Below are 21,476 nucleotides of genomic sequence, written 5' to 3'. Positions count from 1 at the left end.
TGATTAAGGGTCTTAGAGATAACACTCCTCGTACAGAGCTCTTAAATCTAGCAGAGCATGTGCTAGAGACCTCGGAGTATGTGGCAAATGCAGCCATGGATGCTGTGTCAGTGAATGCTAAGGCCTCCGCTCTTATTGTGGCGGCTCATTGTAACCTTTGGTTACGGACATGGTCAGTTGATGCGGACTCTAAGAGAGCATTAGAAAATTTACCCTTTGACGGCTTAACCCTATTTGGGGCGGAACTCGAAAGGGTTATTCTAGAGACTACGGGGGGGAAAAAGCACTTCTCTCCATACTGTTTCCAATAGGCTCCGTCAGGGCAGGTTTCGTTCCTTTCGGAGTTTTGCCCTAGGTGGAGGCGCCCTTAAAAAAGGCCAGTACTTAGCGTCGATGGCACCTGCTAATAGAAGCAGAGGAGGTAGAGGCGCGGCGAGGAGAGGTGCTACTCGCCCAGCAGATAAGAGCTCCGCGTGACAGAGCTTCTCGGGGGGAGCATCAGGTAGGGGCACGTCTTCTTCAATTCAGAGATCAATGGTGGAAGTCCACAACAGATCTCTGGATTAGAGGGATTGTGTCCCGGGGGCTATGTTATAGACCTAGCCCACTCCCCCGTCACAGATTTTTCATCACCCCTCTCCCCTCTTGTCCCCTCAGGCGTATAGTGCTTCTGGAAGCTATTCAAAAACTTCTAGCAGCGAAGGTTATAGTTCTTGTTCCTCCTCTAGAAAGGGGTCTAGGATTTTACTTGAAGCTTTTCCTGGTACCAAAGCCAGATGCGTCTTTCCGGCCCATTCTGAATCTTCGGTCGTTAAATAACTGAGAATTCAGAAATTTCGCATGGAATCCCTACGTTCGGTGATAGCAGGGATAGAGAAAGGGGAGTTTTTGGCATCCATAGACATCAAGGATGCCTACCTGCATGTTCCGATATGGGAAGGACACCAGAGTCTCCTTCGGTTTGCAGTAGGAGAGGCGCAGTTCCAGTTCAGGGCTCTCCCCTTCGGCCTGGCTACTGCTCCCAGAGTTTTTACCAAGATCATGGCCGGTCTTTTGCGCCAGAGGGGTATAACCATTATCCCCTATCTAGACGACCTTCTCTTGAAGGCACCGTCTGCAGTTCTTCTATCCCACCATATACAGACAGTTATGCAGTTTCTTCAGAGTCACGGCTGGGTGTTGAATTTACCCAAGTCATCTCTTGTTCCAGCTCAACAAATGCGTTTCTTGGGTAATCTTTTCGATACTCGGTCACAGAGGATTTATCTCCCAAGGGAAAAAGTCCTAGCTCTGCAGAAAAGGACCAGAGCCATTCTAGTGAAAAAGAGGGTCTTGGTCCTCAGTTGCATGAAACTTCTGGGGACAATGGTCTTGGTATTCGAAGCAGTCCCTTTTGCGCAGTTTCATTCCCGTCCACTTCAGGCAGAGATCTTACTCAAGTGGTTAGGGTCTCAGAAGAATTTAGACAGGCAGATTATTCGTCTGTCCACGCCCACAAGGCTGTCCCTTGTCTGGTGGACGTCCCAAACAACTTGGAGAAAGGCCAATCCTTACAGACCTGGTCTTGGACTCTAGTCACAACAGACGCGAGTCTGTTGGGATGGGGGGCAGTAACAGAAACCCTGAGGCTTCAGGGTCTCTGGTCCCCTCAGGAAGCCTCTCTTCCTATAAATATTCTAGAGCTCAGAGCAGTATATAATGCTCTGATAGGAGCCCAGAAATTCTTAAATGGAAAACCGCTTCAAATTCAGTCCGACAACGCCACCACGGTTGTGTACATAAACCACCAGGGGGGCGCTCGCAGCGCGGCTGCCATGCGAGAGACCAAATGCATATTGTCTTGGGCAGAGCATCGGGTTCCCAAGATTTCAGCCATTCACATTCCGGGGGTAAAGAATTGAGAAGCAGACTTCCTCAGCAGACATACCCTTCATCCCGGGGAATGGGCTCTAAGCAGTCAGATATTCTTCCTTCTGGTGGATTGCTGGGGCGGTCCGGACATAGACTTGATGGCGTCCAGACTGAACCATCAGGTACCGCGCTACGGCTCAAGAGCTCGGGACCCAGGGGCGGAAATAGTAGATGTCATGTCGGCCCCATGGCCATTTCGGATGGTGTACATTTTCCCTCCAATACCAATGATTGCGGGGGTCCTAAAGAAGTTGAAGAGGGAGCGAGTTCCCGCTATTCTAATCGCTCCATTTTGGCCACGCAGAGCGTGGTTCTCGGATCTGCTATTGTTAGCAGGGGCTCCTCCATTTCGTCTTTCCATGCAAACAGATCTTCTGGTGCAGGGTCCATTCCTTTACCAATGTTTAGATCAGCTAGCTTTGACGGCCTGGCTATTGAAACCCTAATACTTCAAGCCAGGGGTTTCTCTCTGGACGTTATAGCTACCATGATTCGAGCCAGAAAGCCTTCCTCGTCTTCCATATATTAGAGTGTGGAAGGCATATATTTTGTGGTGCGAATCTAAGGGATTCCACTCTTCAAGATTTAAGCTTTCCTGCTTACTGGACTTTCTACAGGATGGGGTTCAGAAGGGTCTACGTCTGGGTTCCCTCAAGGGCCAGATATCCGCCCTTAGTCTTCTTTCAGAAAAAGATTGCTGATTATTCAGACATCAAGACATTTTTGCAGGGGGTGTTACATATACAACCTCCATTTTGCCATCCAGTGGAGCCCTGGGATCTTAATCTGGTTCTTCGTGCTCTTTCTAGGCCTCCGTTTGAACCTTTTAGAGTCTATTGACTTAAGGTATCTTACGTGGAAGACTGTATTCCTGTTGGCTATAGCCTCAGCTCGCAGAGTGTCGGAGCTTGGGGCTCTTCGCTGTGACCCCCCCTTTTCTTATTTTTCATTCTGACAGGGCGGTCCTTCGTACCAAGCCATCTTTCGTTCCTAAGGTAGTTTCCAGGTTCCACCTGAATCAGGAAATTGTCCCTGCGTTTCGAGTAAAGAAAGACTCCTTAGAAGGGTCTATGCAGTACTTGTATGTTGTACGAGCTCTGCAGTGCTATGTAGACCGTATGTCTCTGGTCAGAAAGACCAGAGATCTTTTTATTCTATATGACACCCATAAACGGGGGTGGCCTGCTTCAAAGCAGTCAATTGCCTGGTGGATCACGTCCACGATTCGTGAGGCCTACATTGCAGCCTCTCTGACCGTTCCGGTTCGTGGGGCCTACATTGCAGCCTCTCTGACCGTTCCGGAAAATTTAAGGGCACATTCTACTAGGGCAGTGGGTGCCTCCTGGGCGGCTAGGCATGGGGCGTCGGCGGAGCACTTGTGTAGAGCGGCAACTTGGTCTTCCGTCCACACTTTTACTAAATTTTATAGATTTCAAGGCTTTGCATCGGCTGATGCAAGCTTTGGTCGCAGGATTATGCGTGCAGCTGGTCCAGAGCATTTCCACCCTCAAGGAAGCTTTGGTATATCCCCAATGTCTCGCAGTGTCCCCCAATGGCAGGGAAGAGAAAATAAGATTTTTGCTCACCATAAAATCCATTTCTCTGACTCCATTGGGGGACACTGCGCACCCTCCCTTGCTCTGTATATAGTTCTTTTAGAAGTTTAAGACCTTTCCAGGTTATATTACCTCCTTTACGCTCACACTTGGTTATTCAAAACTGAGGATCTCTTAGGAGACGAGGGGCATAGCAGGGGAGGAGTCCAAAGATTTAGCAGTTAAAGTGACAAGAACTCCTGAGCCCACTACTATACCCCAATGTCTCGCAGTGTCCCCCAATGGAGTCAGAGAAATGGATTTTACGGTGAGTAAAAATCTTATTATTCAGTGTAGGTACAGTGGAGACCTGCACATATATCAATTTCAAAACCGTAAACAGAGATTTCAAAACCATTTTGATTTTGTAACATTGAGTACACAGCGCTACACCATATGTAAAAGCATAGAACTCCTGCCTATGTTGTGTGTCTACCCCTTTTTATCTTATTATACTCCTCTTATCGGCCACATTTTATTCATTGCTTGCTCTTTCTACTTTTGCATATATTGAGAACTCATTCACGGTTCCATTTGTTCTGATTTTAGAGTTGGCTGGAGTTAGGGAACAAGCAGAGAGCAACTGCTGCTACAGGGATGAATGACAAAAGTTCTAGATCTCACTCTGTGTTTACGCTCATTATGACCCAGACCAAGGTAAAAACATTCCTGGTTTTATAAGTAAATTAGCTTCAATTGGATTTCTGAATACTGTTATACTGAATACTGTTATATATCTGGCCTGTGCTTCCAATAGTGCATATGTTTTAATGCTGCATCAGTGATGCAGAAATGTCTGTCTTGTTCTGAAAGGTGAACTACATTTCTTTAATTTTCAGTGACTGTCAGCTCTGTTAACTTAGATAGTTGCTAACTGGATTTAGAAGTGTTTCTACGATTGTCATTTACATGCTCTAATTAATTTACTTGTGAGGAATAAATTATGGCCTGGATTTAAAAAACAAAAGGTCTTCTTTAATCAAACATGAAATGGGTGAAAGGAAATATTGTATTCATTTAATTGCAGACAGAGATTGTGGATGGGGAAGAGCACGATCATCGGATTACTAGCCGGATCAATCTTGTGGACCTGGCAGGCAGCGAAAGATGTACATCAGCAAAGACCAGTGGAGAACGTCTCAAGGTGTGGACTTTTATAAGTACTCCCTGCTCTTGAGGTTTCTGGAGATGCGTGTTGCACATTTGTGAAAGCCAGTCATACCTTTAATTAATAATTTTGAAGTACATTATTCCTGTGTTGTGATCTTTCTTTTAGCTTCTTTATCCCAGAAATTTTAATTTATGTATATTTTTAGAATATTCTACCATACCTATAGTAGTGAAGTATGCATTGTTCTCTGTCTGCACTAGAGAGCCACAGACAGTATGTAGTATTTCACCCCTAGGCACTGGAAAAAGAACCAATTCTTCTCTATAACCAGTTCCCTACATAGGAGGTGTGCACAGGACCTTCTGCCTCTGCTCTAGATTGTTTATTTTATTCTTATTGTACTCCTCTGGATCATAGGAGCGAGTGTTCTTAACACCCTCTCCATCTGCTTGCATCCACCACTGGAGACCCTTGCTCAAACCTCTATTCTGGCCTCAGCCACATGTCACGTGAACTATTGGCTTAGGGTGAGGAGGGGCCCCTGCTGTATTGGTCCTTATGGTCCTTAAAGCTTCCTGGTAAGGGAGGGCTGAATGTTGGCCACACTCTTCCTCTGTAGTAGCTGATAGTTTGGGGGGGACCTTGGAGATGGTGACTTGACAGAGGAGCTTTTTCCTTTTTTAAATTTAATATCAGAGTACACTGAAGGGTAGAAGGTGCAGTACTATCTTCCTGTCGCTTCCATTGCCCGCATCCGGACCTTCCTATCTCAGGATGCAACCAAACTATTGTCCATGCACTCATCATTTCCGGACTTGATTACTGCAACCTTCTTCTCACCAGCCTCGCCCCCCTTTGATCGATACTCAATGTGGCTGCCAGACTTATCTTCCTTTCTCTTTCATCCTATCTGGGGGACACTGCTACCATGGGGGTTGTATGTGGGGAGCTTGGAGTTGGCACTTAACAAATTAATTTAATTCTTGCTGACAGACTCCTCCCCTCTGCAACCCCCACTCTAGCCTCAGTGTTTGTAAGGTGCCCAAAGGAGTTGTGCTTACTATGGCTGCTCTGCAGCTACACCTTGCTGATTTTACTTTATTTTCATTTTATTTTCTTTTATTTTGCTAAATGGATAACATGCAAGAACTGAAGGGGACTCCTATGCTGTAAATAGCTGCAGCCAACAGAATTCAGTGTGAGCAGGATGGCCCTCGCTGCCAGTGCTTCATGACAGGTGCTGCCAGCGATCTCAGGGACCGCTGTCACACCGGAGCCTCTTCCTTGCAACAGAGACCATCAGGTCTTTACAGTTAAGAGTACCGGCGCTGCCACTGTGGGCATAGAGCGCCGCTACTCTGTAAATGGCGCCCGCCATTTGGATGGATTGTACCAACTCACCCGCTCTCAGAGCATAGGGGGGACTTAGGTACACACTCTTGGTGCCATATTTGTTACCAAAGAGAAATGGCTGTGCTGCGCTTAAACATATAGAAGCAGCACCACAGCCAGCAGGTACCGCTACAGAGCCTTCATGAAGGAGGTGGAGAACTGAGCTCCCCCTTTCCTGGCAGGCTACATGGGCTCTTCCTGAAGCAGAGGAGAAGAGTCTGCAGATACAAACTTGCTGACAGGCTCTTTTCTCAGAGACATGGTGTACTAGATCACATGTAGTGAAGTACCTAATTTTTTCTATTGTTATTATTATTATAGATATTTATTGTATAAAAAAATAATTATCACCCTAGATGTCCGCCGCTGCCATTAGGCAGAGAGCGTCGGACACCGCAAATGTGGGCGGCCATTTCTAATTCAGATTGTAACACTCCCCGCAAATGCGGATCACTATTTGGCCCACAAAAATACATACTTCTATAAGACTGCCGCAGGTTCGCTAGAGAAGCACAGCAGAAACAGTTTTTTTTTATTGACAGGTATAATTATAGATAAGAGAGAAGGCAGGGTGAAACAGCCCAGTTAGGTGTTTCTCCCTCATCTGCGACAATACAATGGTGTATTCCTGAAGAGGGAACTGCAGACAGAAAGGCGGTTTCATGACTACAGGCTCCTCTCTGTCACTGAGGGTCCTTGGCCACTAGGAGGGCTAAGTACTTTCATGAATTTATTTGCATGTATATATGTATATCAGTGGATTTGTATATATGTTTATATGTATGTATAAATATATGTGTATATGTACAGTTCACTATTATGATATTCAGCACCTATTTGTGTACATGTGTTTAGGTATGAGATGCTCCGTTTGCTAACTGACAAATGATATTCCACAGTTAATATACATTGGGCTGTGGACACTATCCTGTCTAGAGTTGACTTAAATAAGAATTATTCTCTGAAACAGGTATCGCATATTATATCCATTCAGATTGTGATACTGTTGGGCTGAAAGCTGAGAAACAACAGTTATCCTCTATGTTTGTATATTTGCCACCTGTTCTGACTGTGTTGCTTCCTAGGGTAGGAAAAACACAAGGAACTGGTTTGCTGCAGAAGTTACCTGGTCTCAGGAACAATGGCTGCAAAAAGAAGCGCCCGGGTTAAAAGATTTACTGGTTACAATATAAATAATAGTCTCTCTTGTGGACTGAAAGACCCAGGCCTGTCCGTGCAGACTGTGGGGCTCACCCATGTTAAGTAGGACCAGGGTAACACCCCGAGCCTCGGACTGGCCTGCCGGCCAGCCGGGCTATACACCGGCAGGCCCGGGCGCGATTAAGCCCCGCCCCCTCCGCTGTTGGGGCGGAGCTGACCGGAGGTCAGATGTCGGCATAGGGGGCATGTGTCCTGGGCCCCCCTCTCTCCGAGGCCCCCCCCGCCACCCGCATCAGATGATCTCTTCAGTAGTACAGCAGCTGTGGTGCTGCTGTACTACTGTCAAAAATGTCCGAATTGGAGCTTCTGCGCATGTGCAGCAGAAGCAGGAAGCAACAAGAAAGTTAGCAGGTGAGTGTCACACATATTTATACAGTTAAAAACAAATAAATCATATATAAATAAATATCAAGAAGGCCCTTCACAGCATAGCATGTTTATTGTTTATTGCTTGATTAAATGTCGCCTATAGCAGTGAGACTATATATATATTTTCTTGCTGCTATAGGTGGCTACATTTGACATATTTAATCAAGCAGTCAAGTAATAATCATGCTATGAAGGGTCTTCTTAAATATGTATATATATATATATATATGTTTATTTTTTTATCAGCTATATCTCAATAAATATACACTGAACATTGATATTAATGTTTCATTAGTAAAGTAATCACATAAGCCAGGCACTTATATTAAAGCTTGAATGAGAATTTAGTGTGTGTATGTGTATATGTATGTATGTATGTATGTATGTATGTATGTATGTATGTATGTGTGTGTGTATATATGTATGTGTAATCTAATTGAAAGCTTTAATATAAGTGGCAGGCTTCGACAATTGCTTTACTATTGATTAATAAAATAGTGGATCCTCTAACATAGTTGCTGCATTATATAAGGGTATACATACATAGCTACACACATACAGACATATATAGTCAAAATTGGTGTTATGTTATCAATGTTTATTTTTTTTATGTTAATTTTAGTGTGTGGTATCATTGCTAGTTTTAGTGTGCGGTATAATTGCTAGTTTTAGTGTGCGATATCATTGCTGGTTTTAATGTGTGGTGTCAATGCCCATTTTAATGTGGGGTTTTGATGATTGTTTTAATGTAAAGTATTTTAGTTTGTGGAAGTAATGACTTTCTTGTGCAGACAAGCTAGGCGAGCCCTCTGGGAGAGCTGTGAATGTCGTACAAGCGGGCTATAGGTGTCGTAATGCAGGATGTGTCAATGTTTACAGCCTTATACCCAATGAAGACACTTTGCTCTTAATTTTAGATTTTAGGGGCCCCCTCCCAAAGCCTTAATCCAGCTCTGGGCGGCGGGGCCATTTCCGTCACAAACTCACTACCGCGCAGGTGTAGAGAGCCGTGTCTAGGCTCTCTGCATCTGTGCGGTAGTGTGTTTTTCATTTCAGCAGGGGAGGAGGAGTGTGCCGTCTTCCTGGTATCACGGCCGCCCAGAAGAGCAGGATGCTGGAGCTTTCCACACAGGTAAGTGAGTGCCCTCCCAAGCCAGCCAGCCTGTTATTTTGTTTTTTTCATCCGAAAGGAGCAGAGCAGCCCTGAGAGAATGGGGGAATGGAATCAATACACATACTGCAGACCCCATCTAAATGGCACCTTATAATGAAAAATAAATAAATATAAAATATATATATATATATATATATATTATAATATATACACACATACACACCAGGTGCTCTTGTTCTTTACGTTGTAAGTTGCCCTCCATGGGCTGACCACACCCCGATGTAGTGGGCCCCCATCACTACATTCCCCCCGGTGGGCCCTTCATGCCCCAGTCCGACACTGAACGCCCCCCCCCTCAGATATATACACACATGTCAGTGTGTGCAACCGAGAGTAGTCAGTAGTGACACGTGTTCAGCTACTTGCCAGGCCGACGAAGATGTAAACCAGTGCTGAAATTTTTTTCTATTACCGTACTCCCTTCCAAGGGGGACAAGTATGACTCCAACGTAGTTACGGGCCTGGGCCGGCTTGGTCACATAGCATTGGAGGTCCTTCCAGGAGAACCCTCTCGCTCAGGGGGTTAGTGCAGACCTTCAACCATTTACATGGTTCTTAAGTCTACCCACATGACGCCATGAACGTAAGTGGACAAGGTTCCACTCGGGCCTGCCCTCGTAGTCTGTCCACACTAGGACTTTTCTAAATCAGAACAGGTATGGAGGATTCTGCTTTTCCCCACGGCGGGTCGGAAAGAAACCTCCAGGCATAAGGACATTGTGGATCTGGTGGTGACCGATCACCTAGACTTAGACCCTATCTAATTAGAGACAGGGTGGTGAGGTAACCAGATGGTAAAAAGGAAGGCTCATAAAACTTGACCCTTATCCTCTGCCATGTTGAAGTATTGTACCGCGGGTATCTGTTTAATGCAAACACCTACCTGACATCACAGCCTACCTTTATGCAGGTAGGGCTTGGAAAACTTAAGCAGACCAGCGGGCAGTGCAGTTACAAAGCACTGTTCCCGATGGCATGCCATTGTCGGAGGTTTAGGGATACAGGTATCGGAAACAGGGTATGCTGCATCAGTTAATTACCTGTCCTTAGTCTGTGGCAGGACCTTTTATTTAAGGTCCTCCTGTGCCGACACACAGTTTGTAAAAATTCCCCTTATCAGGTTGGATATCAGTAGGGCCAGAGGCTGACATACATTTCATGTTCGCCCACAGGAGGTGAGTGCCCTACTCCGTGGAATATTTCAAAACAAACTTGGGCTCTGAGAGTGATTTTTTTTTTTTTTTTTGCCAGTTCCTCTGGGGCGGTGAATCTGACAAAGGTCAGTAGTCCAGAAGCAGATCCCGTTCGGCCAGGGCCATTCAGGGAAGGGCTGATTTTTCTTCTCATAAGAGGCACCCAGAGTCCTAGCTTCCAAAGGCTGTCAAGAGCCTTGGCCTGTATCTGGTTTAGTCCAGTACCGCACTATTACGCGGGATCCCACAGACAGATCAGCAAGGCTTATTCTGCCGGGATCCCATAATATAGGGCAGAGGAGTTGTATTCATTCTCCTACTGCTTCACTAGCCAGCTAGGCCGTTGAGTCCCATACTTGCTCTACGAGCCCTCATTCTGTATCTTCTCGACCTTGGGTTAAGATCTAATGTGGTCTGCGTTCTTTTCAGTGGATATCCGATTGCCCTTTTTGGGGGAGATCCTTCTAGAAACGGGACTTGCATGACGGGGAGATGTGTACCAGCAGTGGATCACACTCCTATATCTCAATGGATGCCTGAGACAGGACTATCTCACAACAGACAAGGCCTTGGCCCTGAGCTCAGGGAACACGGTGACACAGAGACCGGCCTATGGGGCTGGAGAGCAGTGGTCTTTTTAACACAGAGGGGATCGGTATCCGACATCAGGTACCCGATCAGAAAGAGTGCTCTGCAGATATAAGTTAGACCATAGGGACATGTTTCTGCCCTAGTAGGGGGCTCGGTCACTTCCTTAAGGGTTTCAGTCCTCCTTCAGTCTGACCATCTCAGGTTTGGGATTCCTGTCAATTGACTGGGTGGAACCAGGAATGCCAGAAGGCAATAAATTTATTGAGCCTGGGTTCATTGGGTAGACTTCTGTCGCAGCAGTCCAGCGAGAAATCCGTGTCTCCACGCACAGCTTCAGACGCAGTCCCAGCAGTGGATTACCTGATATCTCAGGAGGTCTTGCCAGGTCACCAGAGCCTGGATTATATCTGGACCAGGGCTCCTACTGTTGACATAGCTGTCGGGACCAGGCAGGGAAGTTCCACATGGGACACCTATTCCTCCCACTATGCAGGGTCCTTGAGTCTCCGGGAGGTATATAAAGGAGGCCCTTTCTTTTTAGAATTCTACTGTCTTTAAATTGTGCACCGGTTCCGGCTGCCGTATTCTCTTTGCTGTGTCCAGGTAGAAGGGGATCGGCTGCTTTGCACAGACCTTCTCCCTCACCCCCCTCCCTCCTCCTCAGGTTCAGGTCCGTTATGGTCGGTTTGTGATGGTTCAGGGGATTTTCATCCACAATAGTGGCCAGGAAACCTGTGGCTACCACAGTTTAACAGGGTGCTCAGTAATTCGTAGGCGGGGGTGAGCACCACAACTTTTTTTTTTTCCCTGTTTCTAGTTTTCTGCAAATTACTGCAGGAAGATTCTCTGGCTCAGTTCCTGACTGTTCGGGAGTCAGTTTTCCCTCCGGGACATGCTCAGTTATTGCAGAGACCTGAAGATGTGCAGCAGGTGCGGACCCTTCCCTAAGGGGATCTGCACATAACTCCAGGATTCCTTCCCCGGCATCAAGAGGTGACCTAAGACATTAGGTATTCATTACTTAACAGCTTCATCAAAACTTCGTGTTCAGCTGTAGAGTGGTTGCCACGGAGTAGTGGAGTTCCTGGACCAAGGACCTTTGTGCAGGGTATAAGGTCATAGTCCCTTGTGGCTATACCATGTTCTCCATTTAATGCGATGTAAGGGCTGTTTCGTACAGTTCCTTCACTCAAAACCAAATATAAGGTAGAACAATTGGACTGCATCTTTAGAGCGCCCGTGGAGTCTGTCCTTTCTTCTTATTCAGTCCCTTCGAACAGCCTTCAATGCCTTTTAGGGTTCAAAGTGAATGTGGAGGTTTTGGTGCCGGTTCATCGCGAGCTGGCTGCCTCTTTGGACCTTAACTCTGGAGGTTTTTTCTTTAACATAGGGTTCTTGGGCCTGATTCATTCGTGATCTTATCTGCCATTTTTTTGCTTAACTTGAGTATATCCACTCCATTTGCATGCTCAAAAAGGGAGATAAGAAGCAAAATCCACTGTGCAAGTGAAGAATTTCTTAAGTTAAGATGAAAATCCATCTTAAACTTAACTCTTATTTCCCCCTTTCTTCTTAAAAATAGCATCTTAACTTTTGCACAAAATGGGATCACTAATGAGTCAGGTCTCCTACTAGTGGTGGGGCCATCCATTATTAGGAAGAGAGTTCTGATCATATGGTTCAATACAGAGGTTGGAAAAGTCTGCTAAGCAGACCTTCGCTAGGAGAATTCGATCCTCTGTCTGACAGGTCTCTATCGACTCGGCCTGTGTCATATTGTCTTGGCGCCAATTCCACCCACTTGTGGGGCTGATCTGGCCTTATCTTAATAGTGTTTTAGAGGATCAACTTGGCCAAGGAGTTATATAGTCCTTTGGCTGCCACTGATTTTTGGACGCAGTGTTGCGTGCCGGGCTTTAAAGAGTGGTCCCTCCCTTCAAGGGGCTGCTTTAGAACGTCCCCATGGTAGCAGTGTCCCCCAGATAGGATGAAAGAGAAAAGAGGATTTTTATACTTGCGTTAAATCCGTTTCTCTGATTCCATCTGGGGGACACTGCGATCCCTCTCTTCTGCTATTTGGTCTTCAGTGGTGGTTTTTCCCTTCCTTGGGGTTTTTGAACTACACTGATGCTAGAGTGGGGGTTGCAGCCGGGAGGAGTCTGTCAGCAAGAATTAAATTAACTTGTTAAGTGCCAACTCCAAGCTCCCCACATACAACCCCCATGGTAGCAGTGTCCCCCAGATGGAATCAGAGAAACGGATTTAACGTAAGTATAAACATCCTCTTTTCTCGCCACTCTTCTTCTGACTAGCTTTACACAGGCTTCCCTTGTCCTACAGAATCCTTTTTAAACTTCTTACCCTCACCTACAAGGCCCTTTCCCACTCTACTGCCCTTTATATCTCCAATCTCCTCTCCATTCACCATCCCACCTGGTCACTGTGATCGGCCAATGACCGTTTCCTCTCCTCCACTCTGATCACCACATCCCATTCTAGAATCCAAGTCTTCTCCCGAGCTGCCCTCCTGCACTGGAATGACCTCCCACGCTTCATCCGATTTGTCTCCTAATTTGTAGTCACCACTTCCTCAAAGCCTACCAGCCTTCCACTTAATACTCTCTCCATGCTCGCTCTCATCACCTCGCTCCTCCTGCGCTTGTTTCCCTCCTCTGACTCCCTTGTGTTTGCCCTCCCTTTAGGATGTAAGTTGTGAAGATACCAGGTTTTTCTGGCCCAATGCTACCCACTTCACGCTGGCTGGCCACCCACGGATGGCTTACTATGCCAGTGAAATCTACCCAGTACCTTCTAGGGTTCTCAGTCATTCAGGCAAATGCAGTTAGAAAGTAAAGCAATACATTTATTGTAATACAAACAATCACTAGAGATTACTATGTACACACAGTAAATAAATGGCAGGCAGGTTTACCACATCATCGGTCCCTTACCCCACTAGCTAAGGAGTTAGTCACCTAGCTGTCCAGACTTGATGACCCATTGATCTCTCTCAGCTGCATATGTAGACTCTAGTAGAGAACGACAACTCACAACCAGACCTTGCACCTTCCATGAATGAAATCCCAGAATGAACACCCCCTTTCCCCCTGGAGTGGCTCCTTATATCTATGGTCAAATTACCACAGTGTTTTCCCCTCTCTAGGCAAACCCCTGGGTCTATTCTTCTTAACCATTGGTCAGTACTGGACTGGGGGGGGGGTTAGAGAGGGCAGTGAAGGGGAGCTGTCCTTGCACAGAACCTCCCCTGTTAGATGGTGTCACGAACGCGCTCCCAGCTGCCGTGACTTTGGGGTGTTTGCTGTATGAGGTCACACACGATTTCAGCCCGCAGTCTCTCACCTATCACACAGGTTCTAGACCTACGGAATCGCTCCAAACACAGCGCTCTCACACCCCCAGACACTTCAGGTACAGCCACCACCTATTAGGTACGGGCAATAGGACCCCAATATACTGGCTCACACTGGCACACAGGCTTCTAGTTCCAGAAACTAGCAAGACTTACACCAGCACACACAGGGTTAACTCTTCACACCTCCAGACTGTTACACAAATGTAAATACAAGCACACACAGCTTGTTAATCAAATGTAGCAACAAATCACACACTGGCATTCCAATGGTTAACCTGGTCGAGCGATCTCTTCTAAAAAGGCTATGGATTCTTTAGAGTATCAAGGAAGCAACTTATTAAATTTTAGATTTAATATACCAAAGGTACAGGGCATACAGATAACAAAAATAATGAATAAAGATTTGACATACAAATAAAAAATTGCAAACAGTTATAAAACAAATGGGATGAAAGTACAGAGCATTACTTACAAATAATAATCTGTATGCCTGGGGCAGGCAGAAATGATGGACAGTCCTTCAATTAGATTGATCCCCAAAAGTCTGACAATTTGTTCCCTCAGAACACAGATTTTTAAGCAACCTCAAATGGGACGGCATTCACAGGGGCAGGGTTAATGCTAATCGGGGGTTGTGTCCTGGGACACTTTTTCAAACCAAATTTACCTGTTGCCTGATTTATTAACCAATTCTACAATGTGATATATTTGTCCTGGACAGCGTTACATCGATCCAATTTTATCATTAACCAACCCCCTATGACTTTGTCCATCTTTTCATATCAAACATGTCTAAGTACAGGGCATTCGCAGAGCTTCCACTCCTTTTCTTCATTTCTCTGTGGGGCAGAATTCTTAATTTAACATATGAGCTGCCCTTCATCATGCTATTGAGGAATATGTGGTGGATCACTACTTTTTATTGATTTTAAGTGGCATATTTTAAAACTGAATTCTTTTTGTCTATACAGTATTACATATAGGCTATGTTAGCACCTGGCCTCATTGAGCCAGACCACATGCTGAGCGGTACCTACAAGTCTATTCAAGTGTCACAAGCAAACAGTGCGATGTCCTGGAAGCTGCTAAAAGTGGCAGGCTTATCTCCTCACACTGGGATGTAAAAACCTCCAAACACCATTACATCAGACTCTGCGTCTTTAACTGTTACACTAACTTATCAATGGATTCATTTGATACAACCTATTTACACTGCATTTATGATTTATCCCTTGTAAATAACTGCAAGCTCTCTAATTTACACCTAGGGGTTAGTGTGTGTTTATACTACCTGTTGAAAGGAAGTAAATTAGCTAGGGAAATACATGATCAAATACAGTGGATGTCTGTGATCTGCATATCTTAAGCTGGTCTCTGCACAAAGGTTTTACCTAACTAAATTACCTGTTCCTGGGCTCATTTGGTCACACCTTTATATGAATTGAACATCAGGTTAATTTAGGTATTCATGCAAAGATTTATTTGAGTGCTGACATCCAATATTCTATTTCAGCATATCAGATTTATGCTCTCATCCTGACAGATGGCCTGTATGGAATAGTCTTGGACACTATTTAGTTTAGCCCGCCAGTATCTATCAACCTGATCCCTACCCATAACCCCCTGGCTTCACTTTAAAGACAGTGAATAACAACTTCGCTGCCACGTCATCAATATACAATACACAATATACATATTTACACTGAGCTACAATATCCCCTTAGCTACATGAAATTAGGCAATGCAGTTGTATTCTGGTGAACTGGGGAGAAAAATCAAGGGTTATAAAAAATACTTGCTATAATCCACATTTTGTGAGAAATGAGAAACAGTGTTTACAGTGTTACCACACTCGTTTCATCACATAATCTCGTATGAGCAGGGCCCTGTTCCCTCCTGTCTCTACCTACTCTTCTGCTCCAACTTCACTATAATTGTTATGCCTGGAGCCTACAAAGTCATGTTATTACTGGTTTATTGTTCTGTACTGTTTTCCCTGTATGGTATACTGTTTGTATTGTGTACGGCGCTGAGGAAATCTTGTGGTGCCTTTATAGAAAAACCTAATAAAAATAACTTTGTCCTGTACAAGTGAAATGGAACAGCAAAGAACATCAGCACTAGACTAACAACGCTCCCTGTGTAGCCAGTTTTGTCCATGTGCTACAGGCTGCTTCCACAGTTACTCCAATTCCACAACCTGCAGCCTCCAGACTTGCTTCAACCTGCTACAACCTATGCAGTGACCATTAATTCTTTTTTGTTTGTCAGGAAATAATGGTTAATATGGGGGCACTAGGCCCCCACCCTTGATATTGGCTGTTTAATTCTGTGGAGTGCTTCATGTGGAGTCTTGATGTGTTGTAGATGGATTTTTGTGGTCATATGGAGCCGGAGTAAAGAATCCGTATAGGTGTTGTTGAAGCTGGAATGTAGATGAGTTACTGGAACTGTTGTGGAGAAATGTATCCTTGTTACATACTGTGCAAATATACTCTTTATGGAATAGATATATATATATTGCTGCTTGAAGGTTAGATAGAAAAAAAAGCATCTCTTCAATTCTTAGTGGTGGTGGTGTCTTTGGATCTATGTTTCTAGGATTTATGATTTTCCATATTCAGGCACCCTGTTTGTCCTCTTCAATGACCCTAGGAAGGCACTTCTATTGGATCAGTATGGCAATCCTGTGGGCCTATTCTGTAGTGGGAATACCAGTTCCTTTTGGCACACTCAACCAAGATACTTGGTCCTTCTTGGATAGTGCGTCACGAGGCTTCTGCAGCCCAGGTTTGCAGAGTGATTACTTGGTTACTTCTGCATGGCTTATCCAGATCTTACATTGAAGATTTTCTTGGGTAGAATTGTCCTCCAGACTGTTGTTCATTCTTAGGCATTTTTCCTCTCCCATTGGGGTAACTTTGGGACATCGCATCACCTATGTCCATTTACTGCAAATGGAGGATAGGGAATTTATGTACATATTCTTAAATTCCTGTCTTAGTCTGTAAGGGGACACATTCCAGCCTATTCATGTATACTTCTTTTCTGCTTTGCACCTTTTTGTCTCGTTGCCAGGCAGTTGTAAACTGAGGGAAAGTGGTTGTGGGGTTGAAGGTGGGTAATAAGGAGGAGAAGTTGTCTGTTATTTTCCAGTACCTCCCCTTCTAGGGGGGAAGCTGTGTACCCCAGCAGTCACGCAGAAATGTTAAGTACAATAATCTCAGTTTTATGGTTTTTAATTTATGTTGCCATGCATATCATAATGACTGATCCTCTAATTCATACAGGAAGGAGTCAGTATTAACAAATCCCTACTGACTTTAGGGAAAGTGATTTCTGCTCTGTCTGATAACTCGCAGGCAAGGAAAAGGGTTTTTATTCCATATCGGGAATCTATCCTCACTTGGTAAGTTAAAGATTGAAATAGTTACAGATTTACCAGTCGTCCAAATGGTAGTTAACTTTCATAAAGTAACTTTGTCCTAAAAGACACAGACCTCATCATATGTCCTTCATATCAGTAATGCATAATCTCTAGATCTCCTTTAATGAACGGAGAACGCGGGGTAAAAACTGCCATGGCCACCAAAACATCCATGGTATGGAACCTCGCATTTACAGGGACTGGTACACCTTTCTTAGGTGGGTAAGACCAAATGGAAGCCCAAACACCTTTTATTGCAATCTGGGTTTTTTTTTTGAACTTTGATCATAGTATGTGAACATGGGTTCAGTTCAGACAGGTGCACTGTGTTTAGAACAAAAGCTAGAAGGAGAGGAGCCTGGTGCTTTTCTTTGTTACACTGCACTGTCTACACAGAGAAATGACCGTGTAACATTGGTATAATCAACAAATCAATTGTTTTTTTTGAGTGATAAGACATTACCCAAAATAAACTGTTTCTGACATGTTTGCAGATAAAATGTTCAAGTGATTCCAGAACACAACTTAAGACATTCTTAAGGACTCAACATAAAACTTATTTTTGTTGTTTGTTTCATGTGTTTCTCGTGCTTTTTGTTAGACAAAAGACCAACATACGTATGGGCAGGCAAGATATTCATCTATGGTACAGAACATAACTATTTTATGGTTTTCTTGCTGTTTATTTTTTTCCATATTCCATAAAGGTTGTTGAAAGAGAGTCTGGGAGGAAATTCTAAAACAGCAATGATTGCTACAATCAGTCCTGCTGTCAGTAACATTGAGGAGACTCTCGGCACACTGAGATATGCCAAACAGGCTCGTCTCATCATAAACATTGCCAAGGTGAACGAAGACATGAATGCAAAACTGATCAGAGGTGAGTGCAATGTGTTATAAATCACCAATGTTTACTATGAGATAAGTTTACATCATCACTTTGTATTTGGAATGGATCTATCACATAAATTAAAGCTGACATTCATGTTATTTAGAGGAGTAATAGACAAGGATATTACACAGCTGCAGAAATCAAACTCTGCATCCAATTTACCATGAAAACAAACTTGCATAAGTTATTAGATATCCCTGGCTGCTGTTGGCACCTGACATCAAAAATTCTGTAGCCCTGCCATAAATGTTCATGTGCAGAACACTGACTGCAAAAGAAGGTACCACTAGGCATTTGGAACTATTTTTAAAGGATATCCATGGAAGACTTCCACAATGGGTGGATTTAGGATTAAACATAGCTTTAAAAGGATATGACTTTAAGGATTCATTTGATGTATTCCCTGGAAATTTGACTTAAAATTAACACTCTCTGGAATTTAGATTTGATTGTAAATTGTCTGTTTACTTTTGGATTCCTCACACAGTAATTTAATCTACAAATTCACCTTCAGATAGATACATATATTTATACAAGTTAACCCGTGCATGATACTCATGCATTCTAGTCAAATCAAGCTACTTAAGGTGTTAAAAAGGTTCTTGTCATGCATTTGGGGCTAGGCCAGGCCTCCTCAGGGGAAGAGCGTTACTTCCCAACTTAAGCGCCCTTTTTTAACGTGGTTTTGTCCACATGTCACCACCTCATCATTTTTCTCCATCACCTCATCCTTCATCTTTATCGCCACATCTATCCAGACACAGGGTCCTGAGTATCACACTCCTCTCGCTCTGTCACCCCCGGCAACTACCAACCATCCCCACTGTCACCCCCGGCAACCACCAACCACTCCGAACTGTCACTTCTCCTTCAAGAAATAAATATATATATATATATATTTTTAAAATCTTTATAAACACTTTTAACAATTAACAAATTAAAAACATCTTAGTATACCAAATTTCAGCCCTTTCTGAGTTTTTTTCCCACACACACTAAGAATTTAGTAGGTCAGTGTAAAACTTCGCCCAGCAGGTGGCGCTGCAGCTTGGTTTTTTTTTCCCACACACAGACACACGCTACTAGGCTTTTATATAGCAGATATTGGTTGATACAGTGGAGTGTAATAGTAAGATTCATATACTTTTGTTTGTACATTTTGTGTTTTAGAATTAAAATCTGAGATCGATAAATTAAAAGCAGCCCAGCTATCTGCCAAGAATATAGATTCTACAAAGTATCGCCAATGTCACCAGGAAATAACCTCTCTAAAACTTAAACTGAGCCAGCAAGAGAAGGAGATGTCTGAATTACACAGGTGAGTGGAGCTTGAAGTCACGGAGCCTAATTCATTAAGGAAAGTAAGACAAAGAAATTCGTTTTTTCTTGGACAAACCATGTTACTAGTCAAAGGGTGCAAATTAGTTTATTAGTTTTTTCAGTTAGCACACAAATGTTTGATAGCTTATTTGTACACTGACATTTAAAGTTTAGCTAGGACATGATCTACCCCAATTATAAATCTGTCCTCACATTTTAAATTTACATCCCCCTCTAAAACAACATGGGTTTGCCAAGGTTCAAAGTTACTCAATTGTTTTATTACTAATTTACTGCCATAAAATCTGTATTCAATTAATCTGTACAAAAGATGTATCCTCAAAGTAACTGTGTTATAATGCACATAAAACCTCCTCAAAATCCTTGCGATGCAAATGAAGATCAATATCTGTAATTCATATCTATGTGAATCAAAATCCACGCATTCAACTTGTTTAAACACAGATTTAATGAACCTGCCCCTTACCCCCACAATATATAACAAATGTTCTACAGAGTTACAGCAATGTATTACACCAATTGTATGTAATTTGGTTTGTATCAAGGGCTTGGAAGGAGAAGCTCGATCAAGCTGAACAGAGGAAGAAAGAGGAAACCAAGGAATTACAGGTGAGGTTTTCATTTGCTAAAACAGTTTGCTTTCAGAATACAGAGTGGTGCGTCTTGTGTGTGTCTGGCTATTGGGTTCTTTAAAGTGTTAGGGAAAAAAATCAAAATCTAGTGGGCTGAGCCTCCTTTATTAGTACATACTGATTAAAAGATCATCTCAGTAGTGGTGATTTCCCATTTGCAAAGCCTCTTTATAAAGCATTATAATTACTAACAGTTAAACAATAGCATGAATAAGCTGAAAAAACATGCATGCTTTAATTAACATTGCATATCTTTTTACAAATATTTATAAATGGTGTCAATTTGCAAATGCAAGTTTCTAATTAAATGTAGTATGGAAAACTATTTTAGTTTTCTGTGAAAATTACTGAAACTGACATACTGTCAATTTTTGGCATTCTGCTACTCAGAAAGCAGGGATCACTTTTAAAATGGATAACCGTTTGCCTAACCTGGTAAACCTCAATGAAGATCCCCAGTTGTCCGAAATGTTGCTTTATATGATAAAGGAAGGAAAGACAACTGTGGGGAAGTATCGAGCAGACGCTTCTCATGACATCCAGCTATCAGGAGCTCTTATTGCAGAAGATCACTGGTAAGTAGCTGGAGATCAGCATTGATAAAATACTTGAATGTAGTTGACTTCATTGATCAATTACAAATCCCGAGCATATTTTAAACAAAATTGATGGGCACTTGTAGATTGCAATATGTTGATTTATTCTTAATCTCTTCCTATTTGGCAGCATCATCACAAACATAGACAACACTGTGTGTATAACCCCTTCTGGCGACGCACGGACATATGTTAATGGAAACCAGATTTCATCTTCAACTGTTCTGCATCATGTATGGTCGTTTTTCTTTTATCTTGTTACAACAGCATTACATTTTCTGTACCTGCCTGTTATTTATTTTTAGATAAGTCTGTTAGCATTTCTTACATAGTGTACTGTAGAGATGTGTATGTGTGTATAGATGTGTATAAATTGAGTTGATTACTGCCGCCTATCAATTTTATCCTCAACAAAACATTTCTGTGTATACTCACTAAACTGAACTTTGCTGCAATATTCAGGGTGATCGTGTGATTCTGGGAGGAGATCATTACTTCAGATTTAATCACCCTGTTGAGGTTCAGCAATTAAAGGCACCTTCTAGAGCCTCTAACCTCTGCTCAGAAGGACCCAAAGACTTTGAATTTGCAAAGAATGAACTTTTGAAAGCCCAGAGATCAAAGTAAGTTAACACTGTTCATCTTTTAAAGGGCCAAA

The 21,476-nt window shown here is 43.4% G+C and overlaps 1 protein-coding gene across 1 annotated transcript in view; it reads left to right on the top strand.

The window, feature by feature from the left end:
• KIF14 (kinesin family member 14) overlaps positions 1-21,476 on the top strand; it is a 77,204-nt gene that overhangs the window by 16,664 nt on the left and 39,064 nt on the right. The window contains exons 9-17 of the mRNA XM_075184172.1: positions 4,056-4,163; positions 4,534-4,650; positions 17,221-17,339; positions 18,065-18,237; positions 19,420-19,567; positions 20,136-20,199; positions 20,613-20,797; positions 20,949-21,051; positions 21,281-21,441. Of these exons, the coding sequence (XP_075040273.1) occupies positions 4,056-4,163; positions 4,534-4,650; positions 17,221-17,339; positions 18,065-18,237; positions 19,420-19,567; positions 20,136-20,199; positions 20,613-20,797; positions 20,949-21,051; positions 21,281-21,441 (1,178 nt within the window). The remainder of the gene's footprint in view (positions 1-4,055; positions 4,164-4,533; positions 4,651-17,220; positions 17,340-18,064; positions 18,238-19,419; positions 19,568-20,135; positions 20,200-20,612; positions 20,798-20,948; positions 21,052-21,280; positions 21,442-21,476) is intronic.

Source organism: Mixophyes fleayi, chromosome 8, assembly GCF_038048845.1.
Source record: "Mixophyes fleayi isolate aMixFle1 chromosome 8, aMixFle1.hap1, whole genome shotgun sequence".
NCBI lineage: Eukaryota > Metazoa > Chordata > Amphibia > Anura > Limnodynastidae > Mixophyes > Mixophyes fleayi.
Note: the sequence above shows the minus strand (reverse complement) of the source record. Positions and strands in the feature narration are given on the sequence as shown.